Source organism: Phyllobates terribilis, unplaced genomic scaffold (genome assembly GCF_046119375.1).
Source record: "Phyllobates terribilis strain yellow unplaced genomic scaffold, ASM4611937v1 Scaffold_2__4_contigs__length_985480577, whole genome shotgun sequence".
Taxonomy (NCBI): domain Eukaryota; kingdom Metazoa; phylum Chordata; class Amphibia; order Anura; family Dendrobatidae; genus Phyllobates; species Phyllobates terribilis.
In genome coordinates, this window is record NW_027362762.1 from 750,945,441 (window position 1) to 750,961,537 (window position 16,097).

Consider the following 16,097-nt stretch of genomic DNA (forward strand, 5'->3'; position numbering starts at 1 on the left):
CTGTTGACGTGACTGTCGATTTCATACTGATTGACAGCAGGCTCCCCGTCACCTAACTGCAGGAAGCAGGCTGTCAATCAGCATGACGAAGTCAGTCACGCCTCATCGACAGGGCAGCCCGGAAGAGGAAGAGCTGCTCTGTAGACGTGAAGCATAAAAATTGCCGGCAAAACGGCCCATGACCGTTGTGAGCCGATGCCAGGTAAAAAAAAAAGCAGATAGTTAGCAACTGCCTGTTAGTTCTTTTGCCCATAGTGAAAAAACCCGTATATTACTTACCGGTAATGTGTTTTTTCGGAACCCATGACGGCACAACGAGAGAGGGGATCCACCCTTCAAGGACAGGAAACCTTCAAGATAAAAAGGGCGGCGCCTCTCCCTGCTTCAGTGGATTACAGAGCATGAGAGGACTCTCCGGTTAGAGCACATAATTTTAATAACTATAACGAATTTCACCCATGTGAACACTCAACACCCACCCACCGGAAGGTGTACACCACAGTGATAGGGAGGGAATATAAAGGTGCCGTCATGGGTTCTGAAAAAACACATTACCGGTAAGTAATATACGTGTTTTTCGGTCACCCATGACGGCACAACGAGAGAATTACAGAGAACTAAGTATGTGAGGGAGGGACCACAGCCTGCAGAACCCTTCTCCCAAACGTGAGATCAGAGGAGGCAGAAAGGTCAAGTCTATAGTGATTATAGAAAGTGGACAGAGATGACCATGTGGCCGCCTTACATATTTGCTCAATGGGAACGTCCTCCCTTTCTGCCCAGGAAGCAGCCATGCCCTGAGTAGAGTGGGCTTCCAAATTGTCAGGGGGATCTCTGCCTGACCCCGTGTAGGCCCTTGCAATGGCTTCCCGGATCTACCTTGACAGAGTGCCTTTTGAGACCCTCAATCCCTTTCGGGAGCCCTGGAAGGAGATAAAGAGAGACCTATCCTTCCTCCATGAGCTTGTGGATGCTAAATAATGTATAAGGCATCTCCTGACATCCAAGGTATGAAACCTTTCCTCCTTGCTATTTTTGGGTTCAGGACAGAAGGATGGTAGGGCTATCTCCTGAGACATATGAAACCTAGAAACCACTTTAGGTAGGAAAGCAGGGTCTGGTCTCAAAACTACCCTATCGTCTAGTACTAGGGTAAAAGGTGGATCTGCCGACAAAGCCTGTAACTCACTAACCCTCCGTGCTGATGTTAAGGCCACCAGAAGTATTGTTTTTATGGTAAGTAGTTTTATGGACCCTGAGCTAAGGGGCTCAAAGGGAGAACCTGTTAATGTGTTTAGCACCAAGTTTAAATCCCAAGAAGGGACCCTTACTGTAGGGACTGGATTGGCTCTACTGCATGCCCTCACGAACCTGGAAATCCACTTGTTACCGGCCAGATTATAACTGTATAAGGCTCCCAAGGCAGAGATTTGGACCTTTAAGGTGCTCACTGCTAGACCCTTTCTAGCCCCTTTTGGAGAAATTCTAAAATGGCTGTAATGGGAACCCCCCCCCCAGGGAAACTCCCTGAGATGACGACAAAAACTTCTTCCAGACTCTACTGTAAATCTTGGTAGTGATTGGCTTCCTACTCTTTAGAAGAGTAGTGACTAAATTTGATGAGAAACCCCGACCTTCTAGCAACGACCTCTCAAGTTCCAGGCCGCTAAGTGCAATCCTTTCACCTGAGGATGGAATATAGGCCCTTGAGCAAGAAGGTCGGGAATCTCTGGAAGAATCCAGGGGTTCGTGATGGACATGTTTCTTAGCCAGAAAAACCACGGCCTCTTGGGCCAGAAGGGGGCTATGAGGACCACTCAGGCCTGATCCTCCCGAATTTTCCTCAACACTGCTGGAATTAGGCACATTGGGGGAAAGGCATACGCCAGACTGAAATCCCACCTGCACTGGAAGGAGTCTACTACTAGCGGGTTCTCTAAGGGATTCAGTGAGCAGAACTTCTTTGCCTTGCTGTTCTGACGGGTTGCAAACAGGTCGACCTCTGGAGACCCCCACATGGCTACTAGCTGGCGGAAGATCGAGAGATTTAAAGCCCATTTTCCCTGTAATAATGGCCTGCGACTTAGAAAGTCTGCCTTCATGTTGTCCTCTCCTCTGATATGAAGGGCCCTTAACGAGAGAACTTTTCCCTCTACCAGCGAAAATATTCTCCCCGCATCCTGCATTAGTGACCTTGAACGGGTTCCCCCCTGATGGTTCACATAAGCCACCGCAACCTGGTTGTCGGACAGAATCTTCACGTGATGACCTCCTAGTAGGGGCAAGAAGTTGATCAGTGCTTCCTCTATCGCCCGTAACTCCCACAAATTGGAGGACTCCAGACTCTCCTCCTGTGACCAAGTTCCCTGTATCGGGCGGTTGTCCAAGTGCGCCCCCCACCCCCTGGGGCTGGCGTCTGTAGTAATCACCCTGGTGAATTGGGGAACCCACGAAACGCCTGTCTGGAACGTGCTTGTCTCCAACCACCAATACAGAGACTGAATCACATTCCGGGGGAGAATTAGCCTGCTTTCTAGATGTCCCCTCAGGATCACTTCGTTTCTTAGTACGTCCCATTGGAACTCTCTTGAATGATATTGGGCCCAGGGTACCGCGGGGATGCAGGTGGTGAGGGATCCCAACAGAGACATTGCCCCCCTGAGAGTCATGACTGGGTCCGCTATTGCTGCTGAAACTAGATTCTTTATTTTCTCCCTCTTTTGGTCGGGGAGGCGGCATTCTTGCCAAATCGAATCCAGCGTAAGGCCCAAAAAGATCTGAGTAGTGAGAGGGATCAATTTGGATTTTTCTAGGTTTAAACACCATCCCAAGTCTTTTAAGATGGTGCATACCTGATCGACCTGGCCCAGACAGTGATCATATGTTTTGCCCACTATCAGGAAGTCGTCCAGATACGGAATGACCAGTCTGTCTGCCTCCCTGAGATGGGCTGTAACCTCCGCTATCAGTTTTGTGAATATGCGGGGCGCCACTGCCAGTCCAAAGGGAAGCGCTCTGTATTGGAAGTGCTTGACAATTCCCTGCATATTTACGGCTACCCTGAGGTATTTCTGAAAATTGCGATGGATCGGCACATGATAGTATGCGTCCTTTAGGTCCAATACTGCCATGTAGCAGCCGGGAAATAGAAGGGTTATAGCTGATTTTATTGTCTCCATCTTGAATGACGGAATGTTCTGGAACGCATTTAGCCTTCTCAGATTGAGGATGACTCTGTATGACTTGTCCGGCTTTTTTACAAGGAATAAGGGGGAATAAAACCCCCCTCTTTCTTCTTGTGGAGACACCTCTAGCAGGACATTCTTTTGTAGGAGAACTGATATTTCTTCCTCTAGGGCCCGTTGTTCTGGTAGAGAGGATCTTAGGGCAGTCAGAATAAACTTGTTTGGTGGATTCCTCCGAAACTCTAGCTTTAGCCCTGATTTCACTAAGTTGAGGATCCACCTGCTGGAAGAGATCTTTTCCCAGGCTGGAAGGAAGAGAGAGAGCCTCCCCCCCACCTGGGATAGAGTGTCACTTCGGCGGCTTGCGACTATCCTGGGAGGGCCCACCGAACAAAAATCCTTTCCCTTTTCTGGAACGATCCTCCCATCTAGGTTGTTCCCCGGACGCCCTCCTGCGGCCAAATTTCTTCCTCCGAAAGGACTGCTTGAAGGATGGGATGGAAGGCTTAGGGAACCCTTTCTTACTGTCCCCCGCTTTCTCTAGGATTGAGTCCAGAGAGGTACCAAACAGAAAATCCCCCTCACATGGAAGAGAGCATAGTCTTCCTTTTGCCTGTATGTCCCCTGGGCAACACTTCAGCCAGACCGCTCTACGGCCGGCGTTAGACAGGGCCGCAGATCTTGCCGCTAGTCTGGCGGAATCTGCCGAGACGTCTGATAAGAAGGCCTCCGCTCCCTTCAATACCGGCAGAGAGGCCAGAATGGAGTCCTGTGACTCATTGTTTTTAATCTGGTCCTCCAACCTATCCAACCATACCATAAGGGACCTCGCTGTACAAGTTGCCGCTATGGCTGGCTTCAATGCCCCCGCCGCCGACTCCCAAGTACCCTTACGGAAGGTATCTACCTTCCGGTCCAGCGGGTCTCTCAGCATCCCCGAGTCCTCAAAAGGGAGGGAAGATCTCCTAGAAGCTTTGGATACTGCCACATCCAGCTTTGGAGCCTTACTCCAGGAAGCGGTATCCTCCTCACTAAACGGATATTTCCTTTTGAAGGAGGATGGAAGGGGGCCCTTTTTATCCGGCCTATCCCACTCTTTCCTGATAAGACCCTGCACCTTATCATTAACAGGAAAAACTCGTTGTCTCTTGCGATCCAAGGTGCCAAACATAATATCCTGCACTGACTTCTTTGTTTTCTGGTCAACCAACCCCATTGTGGATCTGACGGCTTTAACTAAGCCATCCACACTTTCCAGGGGAAAACAATGACCTGGCCCTGCTCCGCTATCCGAGGAGGAAGAGTCAGTGGAGTCATCCAACATTCCCTCGTCGGACTCAGTTTCTGAAAGTGGGGGTGGAGTTTTTGCTCTATGGGCCTGGGATGGTTGGGAAAGGGATTTTAACGATCTCTCTACCTCAGACCTAATCAAAGTCCTTAAATTTGAAGAAAAAGTTGGGGCTTCCTCCGCAATTGTCTCTTCAATACAGGACTGGCATAACCTCTTGGGCCAATCACTCGTTAGGCCCCATTCACACAGGGCACATACTCTATGTTTGGACTTCTCTTTACACTTCTTAGGGACATCCTGCCCATTACCGGAGGAAGGAGAGGGAGAGAGAGAGAGAGAGAAAACAGAAAAAGTCTACATTAATACGTCGACTTTCACGTAGCTCACTCACCACCCAGTAGATAAAGACAAGGTACCGGAACGGGAGGCAGGACGGTATCCGATACTTCTCCTCTGGAGACCGCGGAATCATCAACCCTGCTGGAGCTATGCCGGCTGGATCTGGAATCCTTGGCGCTGCGTGTCCCAGAACGTCCACTGCTCCTACTCTGCGCTGGACGCTGGTCCTGGATACGCCTCTGGCGCCGAGGCTGCTCCGTCTCCTCGTGCTGCTGCAGCTGCAGCATGGTCTGCTCTTGCTGCAGATGTGGTGGGGAGGGCTGCTGTGAGGCCATTACGCTGCACTGCGCTGCTGCCTGGCCGGTGATCTACCCTTAAGTACCTCATTGTGCCAGGGAGATCACCGCCGGCGTCCCCGCAGCTTCCGGTACAGCCCCCGCCGGGGGTCAGGAGGTCCCGGCGCGCGTCATCGGGGCGCGACTCCCGGTTTCGTCATCTCCCGTCGCACCCCGTGATGTCACATCCGGGACGCGGGGTTGCTGGCCACCATGCTGTGCAGGTGCCGCAAAACCACCGCCCGCACGTGGGGAGACCACATGTTGGCGCCCCCCGCGGCGCTTCCAGGATACACGGGACCGGCCGCAGCAGAGACTGTGCCCTGCCAAACCTGACCGGCCCCAGCCCAGGTAAGACGATCCTGATTCTGTCATCCTTGCGCCCGACGAGAAGGAAGGTCCCCCATCAAGGACAGGAAACCACAGAACTTTAGCAGCATTAATTGATGCCTGAATTTCTTGGAAATAGCTTTAAACAATGCAACAGATGAGAATAAGCTAAACACTTAGGAAATTAAAAAAAATAACAAAACAAAAAAAAATAGTAATTATATATATATATATATATATATATATATATATATATATATATATATATATATACACACACAGTATAGACCAAAAGTTTGGACCCACCTTCTCATTTAAAAAGATTTTTCTGTATTTTCATGACTATGAAAATTGTACATTCACACTGAAGGCATCAAAACTATGAATTAACACATGTGGAATTATATACTTAACAAAAAAGTGTGAAACAACTGAAAATATGTCTTATATTCTAGGTTCTTCAAAGTAGCCACCTTTTGCTTTGATGACTGCTTTGCACACTCTTGGCATTCTCTTGATGAGCTTCAAGAGGTAGTCACCGGAAATGGTTTTCACTTCACAGGTGTGTCCTGTCAGGTTTAATAAGTGGGATTTCTTGCCTTATAAATGGGGTTGGGAGCATCAGTTGTGTTGTGCAGAAGTCAGGTGGATACACAGCTGATAGTCCTACTGAATAGACTGTTAGAATTTGTATTATGGCAAGAAACAAGCAGCTAAGTAAAGAAAAACGAGTGGCCATCATTACTTTAAGAAATGAAGGTCAGCCAGTGCAAAAAATTGGGCAAACTTTGAAAGTGTCCCCAAGTGCAGTTGCAAAAGCCATTAAGCGCTACAAAGAAACTGGCTCACATGAGGACCGCCCCAGAAAAGGAAGACCAAGAGTCACCTCTGCTTCTGAGGATAAGTTTATCCGAGTCACCAGCCTCAGAAATCGCAGGTTAACAGCAGCTCAGATTAGAGACCAGGTCAATGCCACACAGAGTTCTAGCAGCAGACACATCTTTTCAACAACTGTTAAGAGGAGACTTTGTGCAGCAGGACTTCATGGTAAAATAGCTGCTAGGAAACCACTGCTAAGGACAGGCAACAAGTAGAAGAGACTTGTTTGGGCTAAAGAACACAAGGAATGGACATTAGACCAGTGGACATCTGTGCTTTGGTCTGATGAGTCCAAATTTGAGATCTTTTGTTCCAACCACCGTGTCTTTGTGCGACGCAGAAAAGGTAAACGGATGTACTCTAAATGCCTGTTCCCACCGTGAAGTATGGAGGAGGAGGTGTGATGGTGTGGGGGTACTTTGCTGGTGACACTGTTGGGGATTTATTCAAAATTGAAGGCATACTGAACCAGCATGGCTACCACAGCATCTTGCAGCGGCATGCTATTCCATCCGGTTTGCGTTTAGTTGGACCATCATTTATTTTTCAACAGGACAATGACCCCAAACATACCTCCAGGCTGTGTAAGGGCTATTTGACCAAGAAGGGGAGTGATGGGGTGCTACGCCAGATGACCTGGTCTCCACAGTCACCAGACCTAAACCTAATCGAGATGGTTTGGGGTGAGCTGGACCGCAGAGTGAAGGCAAAAGGGCCAACAAGTGCTAAGCATCTCTGGGAACTCCTTCAAGATTGTTGGAAGACCATTTCCGGTGACTACCTCTTGAAGCTCATCAAGAGAATGCCAAGAGTGTGCAAAGCAGTCATCAAAGCAAAAGGTGGCTACTTTGAAGAACCTAGAATATAAGACATATTTTCAGTTGTTTCACACTTTTTTTGTTAAGTATATAATTCCACATGTGTTAATTCATAGTTTTGATGCCTTCAGTGTGAATGTACAATTTTCATAGTCATGAAAATACAGAAAAATCTTTAAATGAGAAGGTGTGTCCAAACTTTTGGTCTGTACTGTATATGTATATATATATATAGTTTTATGAACACAACGCCTCCTGACTTTTTGATTGCCTTGTGGCGGTGCGCTCCTGATTGATCAACAGTTCAGGCCAGCAGTATCGTTGTGCTGCTAACCCAAACTATGAATTCTCCGATGCTACTACGCCAGGCAACTTTGCCTCTGCAGCATCACAAGTGCAGTGGAACTCCAGCTGGATGGGATCAGGAGCTAACAGTTCACACTGCTGCCTAGTTAACCCCTTAATGCTCTATGATGGCTATATCCATTATATAGTAGGTTAGTGTGTATGGAGCAGGCTCAGGAGCTGAGCTCACTCCACACAGGGCAGATGCTGGCTGAGTTACACAGTTGGCATCTATATCTGAAAGCAGTGATCGGAACTAGCTCCAATAGATGTTGCTTACCCTTTAAACCTTTGCTGCCATGTTGGTGTTCCTGTTAAGCCTATGGCTGGGCTTCATAAAGGACAATGATTTTTACTATATACTGCAATAATCTGGTATTGCAATATATAGTACAAGTAATCAAATAATTGCAGGTTCAAGTCCCTTATCAAGACTATAAAAATAAAAAAAAGTGAACATTTTTTAAACATATAAAAAAAAAAAATTGAATTACCCTGTTATTACCTGTGAAAAATAAAGAAATAAAAAATAAACATATTTGATATCTGCATCTGAACAAGTCTGATGTACAACAATAAAAAAAATTGTTTAACCTGTATGTTACACGTCCTAAAGTTAAAAAAAAGAATCAAAATACAAACACTGCCGTTTTTGGTCCACCACACTTCCCACAAAAAATGCAATAAAAAGTGATGAACACATCGTAGGAACCTCAAAATTGTAGCATTAAAATAAAAACTACAGCACGGCACAAAAAAAAGCAAACAAGCACACAGCTCTGTCAACTAAAAATGTAAAAAAGTTGCGGATCTTTGAAAGTAGTGACACAAACCAAATTTTAAACTATACATCCTTGGAATTGCCAAAAATCGTACTGACCGGGAGAATCATGTCGCCAGATTATTTTTATCAAACAGTTAACATTGTAAAAGCAAAACACCAAAAGACAATGGTGGAATTGTATTTTGTCATCATTTCCCATCACACTGGAATTTTTTTCCCCATTTTTCCATACATTATACGGTAAGATGAGTGATGTAATTCAAAACTACATCTCCTCCCGCAAAAATACAAGCCCACATATGGCTATGTTGTATATGTATGTTGTATGGCTAGTATAAAAGAAGCTATAGATGAGTGGGGGGAGGTGATATGCAGGCGAAATTTAACAGTAACTAAAACGTCGTTCCTGCTGCAATAAAATAGATGAATAAAAAAAAACCTTCAAAAAATGAAGTGAAAAAGCTGAAACACAACAATCACCAATAAAGTATGACTCAGTGGCTAATATGTAAGAAAACAGTTTGACCATCCTCAGCTCTATCAAAACTCTCATCATTGTATTTGTGATATCACTACACACCACTGTCCAGGCTCTGACGTATCACAATGAGGGTCAGGACGTGTGATCTGCTCCTATGTGGTATAATACTCAGATGGATGCGGCAGAGCATCACCATAGACCAGAGCTGTCAGCAGAAGAGAGACCCGGATCATAGCAGTCATTACAACTGTTGATCCCAGCAATGTCTGAACTGCATATACACATACAGTAAGGAAAATAAGTATCTGATACACTGCCGATTCAGCAAGCTTTCCCACCTACAAAGAATGGACAGGTCTGTAATTTTTATTGTAGGTACACTGCACCTGAGAGACAGAATCTAAAAATAAAAAACAGAAAATCACATTGTATGATTATTACATAATTAAATTGCATTTTATTGCATAAAATAAGTATTTGATCACCTACCAACCGGCAAGAATTCTGGCTCTCATATACTTGTTAGTCTTTCTTGTTTGAACTCCTCTCCACCATGGCCAAGACTAAAGAGCTGTCTAAGGACATCAGGGACAAAATTGTAGACCTGCATAAGGCTGGGATGGGCTACAAGCAGCTTGGTGAGAAGGCAACTGATGGCACAATTATTAGAAAATGGAAGAAACACAAGATCACTGTCAATCTTCCTCGGTCTGGGGCTCCATGCAAGATCTCACCTTGTGGGGTAAGGATGATTCTGAGAAAGCTCAGGAATCAGCCTAGAACTACACGGGAGGACCTGGTCAATGACCTGGGACCACAGTCTCAAACATTACCATTAGTAAAACTACAACGCCGTCATAGAATAAAATCCTGCAAGGCACGCAAGGTCCCCCTGCTAATGTCAGCACATGTCCAGGCCCGTCTGAAGTTCGCCAATGACCATCTGGATGATCCAGAGGAGGCATGGGAGAAGGTCATATGGTCAGATGAGACCAAAATAGAACTTTTTGGTATCAACTTCACTCGCCGTGTTTGGAGGTAGAAAAAGGATGAGTACAACCCCAAGAACACCGTCCCAACTATGAAACATAGTGGGGGAAACATCATACTTTGTGGGTGCTTTTCTGCAAAGGAGGGAACAAGATGACTGCATCGTATTTAAGGGAGGATGGATGGAGTATTGTATCTCAAGATTTTGGCCAACAACCTCCTTCCCTCGGTAAGAGCATTGAAGATGGGTCGTGGCTGGGTCTTCCAGCATGACAATGACCCGAAACACACAGCCAGGGTAACTAAAGAGTGGCTCCGTAAGAAACATTTCAAGGTCCTGGAGTGGCCAAGCCAGTCTCCAGACCTGAACCCAATAGAAAATCTTTCGATGGAGCTTCAACTCAATGTTGCCCAGCGACAGCCCCGAATCCTGAAAGATCTGGAGAAGATCTGTATGGAGGAGTAGGCCAAAATCCCTGCTGCAGTTTGTGCAAACTTGGTCAAGAACTACAGGAAACATCTGACCTCTGTAATTGCAAACAAAGGTTTCTGTACCAAATATTAAGTTCTGTTTTTCTATTGTATCAAATAATTATTTCATGCAATAAAATGCAAATTAATTATGTAAAAATCATACAATGTGATTTTCTGGATTTTTTGTTTTTGTTTCTGTCTCTCACAGTTGAAGTGTACCTACGATAAAAATTACAGACCTGTCCATTCTTTGTAGGTGGGAAAACTTGCAATATTTGCAGTGTATCAAATACTTATTTTCTCCAATGTAGGACTTACTGTATCTACACATACACATGGCAGGCACAGGAAAGGTGATCTGCTCCTATGCAGTACAATGCTCAGATAGCCAAGAGCTGTCAATAGCAGTGATAGATGGATCAAAGCAGCCATTATATCCATAGACCACAGCAATGTCTGAGCAGCACATACACATAGGACCGATGTATATGTATATGTATATATATATATATATATATATATATATATATATATATATATATATATATATATATATATATATATATATATACACAGGGTGGTCCAAAAGAAGGTGGACAGAAAGTGAAATAAGGTTATGAAGGGGGAGATTTATCAGACAAAATCCAGTAATTTTAGATAACATTATGTGGAGTGATGAAGCTTCTTTCAAATTATTCGGCCATATTAACAGACATAATTGTATTTACTGGTATAATGAGAACATGCATTTAACATTAGAGCAACAACTAAATGAGCCTGGTGTCAATGTTTGGGGTGGTATTTCAACTTTTGGTGTTTTAAGACCAATATTTTTTGATGGAACAGTCACAGGAGATAAGTATCTCGAAATTCTAATGAATCAAGTTGTTCCCCAGTTACAGCAACAGCCTAATTCAAATGACCTTTATTTCCAACAAGATGGGCCCCCTCCACATTATTCAAGAGTAGTCCGTGAGTATCTTGATGAAACATTTCCTAATAAATGGATTGGCCGAAGAGGCCCACTTGATTGGCCGGCACATTCACCAGACTTGACCCCAATGGATTTTTTCTTTTGGGGAGTACTCAAGGACAAAGTTTATAGTCAAAAACCAAAAAGTGTCAGTGATTTGAAAAATTACATAAGAGATGCATTTCAAGAAATTAATACCAAAAGAGACTTGTGCAAAAAAGTTTGTCGAAGCATAAGAGGCAGACTTCAAAGCTGTGCAAATTGTAATGGAAAACAGTTTGAGCACCTGCGTTGATAAAATATAAGGGCTTTTGTATTATTTTTCAGAATAAAATTTAATTGTCAATGTTATGCTTGTGTTAGTAAATATAATTTTATATATAAATCAAAATAAATGTTATTATTTTCTGTCCACCTACTTTTGGACCTCCCTGTATATAAGCTATTGAACCCGGGTGGCGAGCATTTTTATTGGTATATGGTCTCCCATGCTGGTATGTGCTGCCCCCTCCTGGTATTTATGCTGCCCCCATCCTGTCCCCACCATCCTATCCTGGTATGCATGGCACCCCTCACCCCCAATCCTGGTATGCATGGCACCCCTCATCCCCAATCCTGGTATGCGTGGTACCCCTCACCCCCCAATCCTGGTATGCATGGTCCCCTCACCCCCCAATCCCGGTATACATGGTACCCCTCACCCCCCAATCCTGGTATGCATGGTACCCCTCACCCCCCAATCCTGGTATGCATGGTCCCCTCACCCCCCAATCCTGGTATGCGTGGTCCCCTCACCCCCCAATCCTGGTATGCATGATCCTCTCACCCCACAATCCTGGTTTGCATGGTCCCCTCACCCCACAATCCTGGTTTGCATGGTCCCCTCACCCCACAATCCTGGTATGTGTGGCCTCCTTATCCCACAATCCTGGTATGTGTGGCTCCCTCATCCCTTTCACACTGTACACACATAGAAAAAAAATAAACACTTATACTCACCTTTCTTCCCTGTGCTCCAGCGCTGCTGCGTCCTGTTCTGCTGGAGGCCGGGGGAGGGGTGCGGCGCCAGAGCACCGCGCTGTCCGGCGCCATTTTGCTCAAGACACAATGCAAATGTGTCTTCAGTAAAATGGCGCGGGATAGCGCTATCCCCCAATCCGACGCCTCGCTCCTGCCCCGATCTCCGGCGAAGAGAGGCTCCGCGGCAACGCTCCTCCCGGTCAGGTAAGTATATAAGTATGGCGCCGGAGATCGCGGTATGCGTTCAGTGTCTACGCATATCGCGATCTCTGGCGTCATACACTTCTCTTACCTGTAAAGGCTGGATGCGGTCTGGAGCCAGACTGTGCGTCGCGCATGCGCAGTCTATAAAGGCTTCAGACAGAGACACGCATATAATCGGCTTATCCCGTCTGTCTGTCCGTCCGTCCAGGAAATCCCGCGTCGCTGACTGGCCGCGGCCGGACCAATCAGTCAGTCAGTCAGCAGGGCTGACTCCGCCCATGTGGTCATGTGACTCACCAACTGCCCATGACGTACTGAACATGTTTTGTCAGTCACAGTGTGTGATGTACTTCTGTCAGTCACAGTGCGACATAGTTCAGTCACGTTTACTAAACACGGTCAGTCAGAGTGTGATGTACTTCTGTCACATTCAGTGAACACGTTCTGTCAGTCACAGTGTGACGTACTTCTGTCACGTTTACTGAACACGTTCTGTCAGTCACAGTGTGACATACTTCTGTCACGTTCAGTGAACACGTTCTGTCAGTCACAGTGTGACGTACTTCTGTCACGTTCAGTGAACACGTTCTGTCAGTCACAGTGTGACGTACTTCTGTCACGTTTACTGAACACGTTCTGTCAGTCACAGTGTGACGTACTTCTGTCACGTTTACTGAACACGTTCTGTCAGTCACAGTGTGACGTACTTCTGTCACGTTTACTGAACACATTCTGTCAGTCACAGTGTGACATACTTCTGTCACGTTCAGTGAACACGTTCAGTCAGTCACAGTGTGACGTACTTCTGTCACGTTTACTGAACACGTTCTGTCAGTCACAGTGTGACGTACTTCTGTCACGTTTACTGAACACGTTCAGTCAGTCACAGTGTGACGTACTTCTGTCACGTTTACTGAACACATTCTGTCAGTCACAGTGTGACATACTTCTGTCACGTTCAGTGAACACGTTCAGTCAGTCACAGTGTGACGTACTTCTGTCACGTTTACTGAACACGTTCTGTCAGTCACAGTGTGACATACTTCTGTCACGTTCAGTGAACACGTTCTGTCAGTCACAGTGTGACGTACTTCTGTCACGTTTACTGAACACGTTCTGTCAGTCACAGTGTGACGTACTTCTGTCACGTTTACTGAACACGTTCAGTCAGTCACAGTGTGACGTACTTCTGTCACGTTTACTGAACACGTTCTGTCAGTCACAGTGTGACGTACTTCTGTCACGTTTACTGAACACATTCTGTCAGTCACAGTGTGATGTACTTCTGTCACGTTTACTGAATACGTTCTGCCAGTCACAGCGTGCTGAACAGATACTTCTTTAATTCACGTTATCATGATTTACGCTTCCTGTCTTCCAATGGGTCGTAAGCGAAAATACGCCACTGAGGATGACAGAAAAGCAGCAAGGAAACGACAATGTAGAGAGCAACAGACACCACAACAAACTGCTGCCACACAAACCCAGAATGCGGAATCTCACAGAAAACGTCAGCAACAGGAGACACCACAACACACTGCCACCAGACAAGCCCAGGATGCGGAATCTCACAGACAATGTCGGGAACGGGAGACACCGCAACACACTGCCGTACAAAACCAGGATGAGGGGGCCATACAAGCCAGGATGAGGAGGCCATACAAGCCAGGATGCGGGGGCCGTACAAGCCAAGATAAGGGGGCCATACAAACCAGGATTAGGGGAATGATGGTGCCTTACAAACCACAATTAGGGGATGAGGGAGCTATACATACCAGGATATGGAAATTTAACAGTAGATGCTGCATTTCCCACCCTAGGCTTATACTCAAGTCAATAAATTTTCCCAGTTTTTTGTCATAAAAATAGGGGGTCTCGGCTTATACTCGGGTCACCGCACACAGGCAGCATGTGACCCCCAGCTGCAGCTGGCTCTTGCTTCCGCTTATGTCACGACTAAATGCGGCTGCAGCCAAGGGGTCTCCTGTTTCGCGTTCCACGGTGAGTGATTATCCCCCATCCCGTCACACCCGGCATCCACCGCACGCGCATTCATTGACAGAGCGCGCGGTGAATGCTGGGTGTGACACGATGGGGGATAACCCCGCCCACAGCCCATCATTCACCGTGGTACGCGGAACAGCAGATCCCTGGCTGCAGCCGCAAATAGTCGTGATGTAAGCGGAAGCAAGAGCCGGCTGCAGCCGGGGATATTACGTGCTGGCTGTGCGTGGTCAGCGATGTTGTCACAACCAGTATTGACAACATGACGTAATTACAAAATTCATTAGGAGCCCTGGGGGGATACATTGGGGGGTTAATTTAAAGTAGTGCACAACCCATTTAAATACTGCTTCGCTGATTAGTCGCGCCCGGTCGGCCGCATACATATTCTAGAATACCCGATGCCTTAGAATCAGGCCACCATCTAGTATGTATATATATGTATATATATATATATATATATATATGTATATATATATATATATATATATATATATATATATATATATATATATATATGACATGCATAGCACAGGACGTGTGATCTGCTCCTATGTGCTACAATGCTCAGATGGCTGCAGGACAGAGCATCACAATAGAGCAGAGCTGTCAGCAGCAGTGACAGCTGGATCACAGCTCTCAGTATAAGACAGCCATAGAAGACAGCAGTGTCTATGTGCTGCAGACACACAGAGAACCTATCTCTACATACACATGGCAGACAGAATACCTGGCACCGGCTGCTCCTCCTCTTCGGCAGCCATGCCCCTGGTACCAGCGTTCCCCCACAAGCTCCTTCACCACTACCAGGTTGTGCGACCGGAAGTAAACAAACTGCTGGTCTATAGCAACGGAGGCGCGAGTCCATCTTGTCATCTGCGGCCCGACTGCGCCACCTTGCGGACGGAGGATCGAACGTCTCTGTATAGGAGAAGGTTGCTTGCAGACGCATTCTGCGCGGATGTGGACTGAAGCGTTTTTACACCTTTTTTCAGCAGGGACTGATCTGTGCTTTTTGATACCCACTCCCCCGTTTAGTTAATAAAATTTAGTCACACATTGTCTTTTTCCTTGCTTTATCCTCTTCCCAATATGGCGATTTTCGAGGGGGGTGGGGGTTTTGCTTTTTCTTCTGTCAGCATAGCCGTATGTGGGATTGTTTTGTTTTGCGGGACAAGTTGTGGTTATGGTTGACATCATTCTTTTTAGCATAAGATACTGGAAAAGTGCGGTGAAATTGCCAAAAAAGCGAAATTCTGGAACTTATTTTTACAGTGTTCATTATTTGGTAAAAATGAACTGGCAACATGATTCTCCCACTTTGTATGAATACAGCGATACCAGGCATGCATAGTTATTTTTTTTCCATTATTTTAAAGGAGTTGTCCACTACTTTTACATACCTTCGGATAGGGCATCAATGTATGATCGGCTGGGGGTCCCGCTCGCGGCACCCCCGCCGACTAGCTGTTATCGTGCTGGCGGCCGGAAGTGCTCACCTGCGGGGCTCCGCCGCCAAGTGGTAGTGGCCACCCCGGTGTACTGCACGTCTGCCTCCTATTCAATTGAATAAGAGGCGGATGTGCAGTACACCACGGCAGCCACTACCACTTGACGGCGGAGCCCTGCAGGTGAACACTTCCAG

General features: G+C 46.2%; 1 protein-coding gene across 2 annotated transcripts in view; it reads right to left on the minus strand.

Annotated features, from left to right (window-relative positions):
• Positions 1–15,317, minus strand: part of LOC141228087 (X-linked retinitis pigmentosa GTPase regulator-like) — a 127,367-nt gene extending 112,050 nt beyond the window's left edge. For both annotated transcript variants that reach the window (XM_073667292.1, XM_073667291.1), the window contains exon 1: positions 15,183–15,317. In XM_073667292.1, coding sequence (XP_073523393.1) covers positions 15,183–15,216 — 34 coding nt within the window. In that variant the 5' untranslated portion in view covers positions 15,217–15,317. The remainder of the gene's footprint in view (positions 1–15,182) is intronic.
• Between the last annotated feature and the right edge of the window lie 780 nt (positions 15,318–16,097).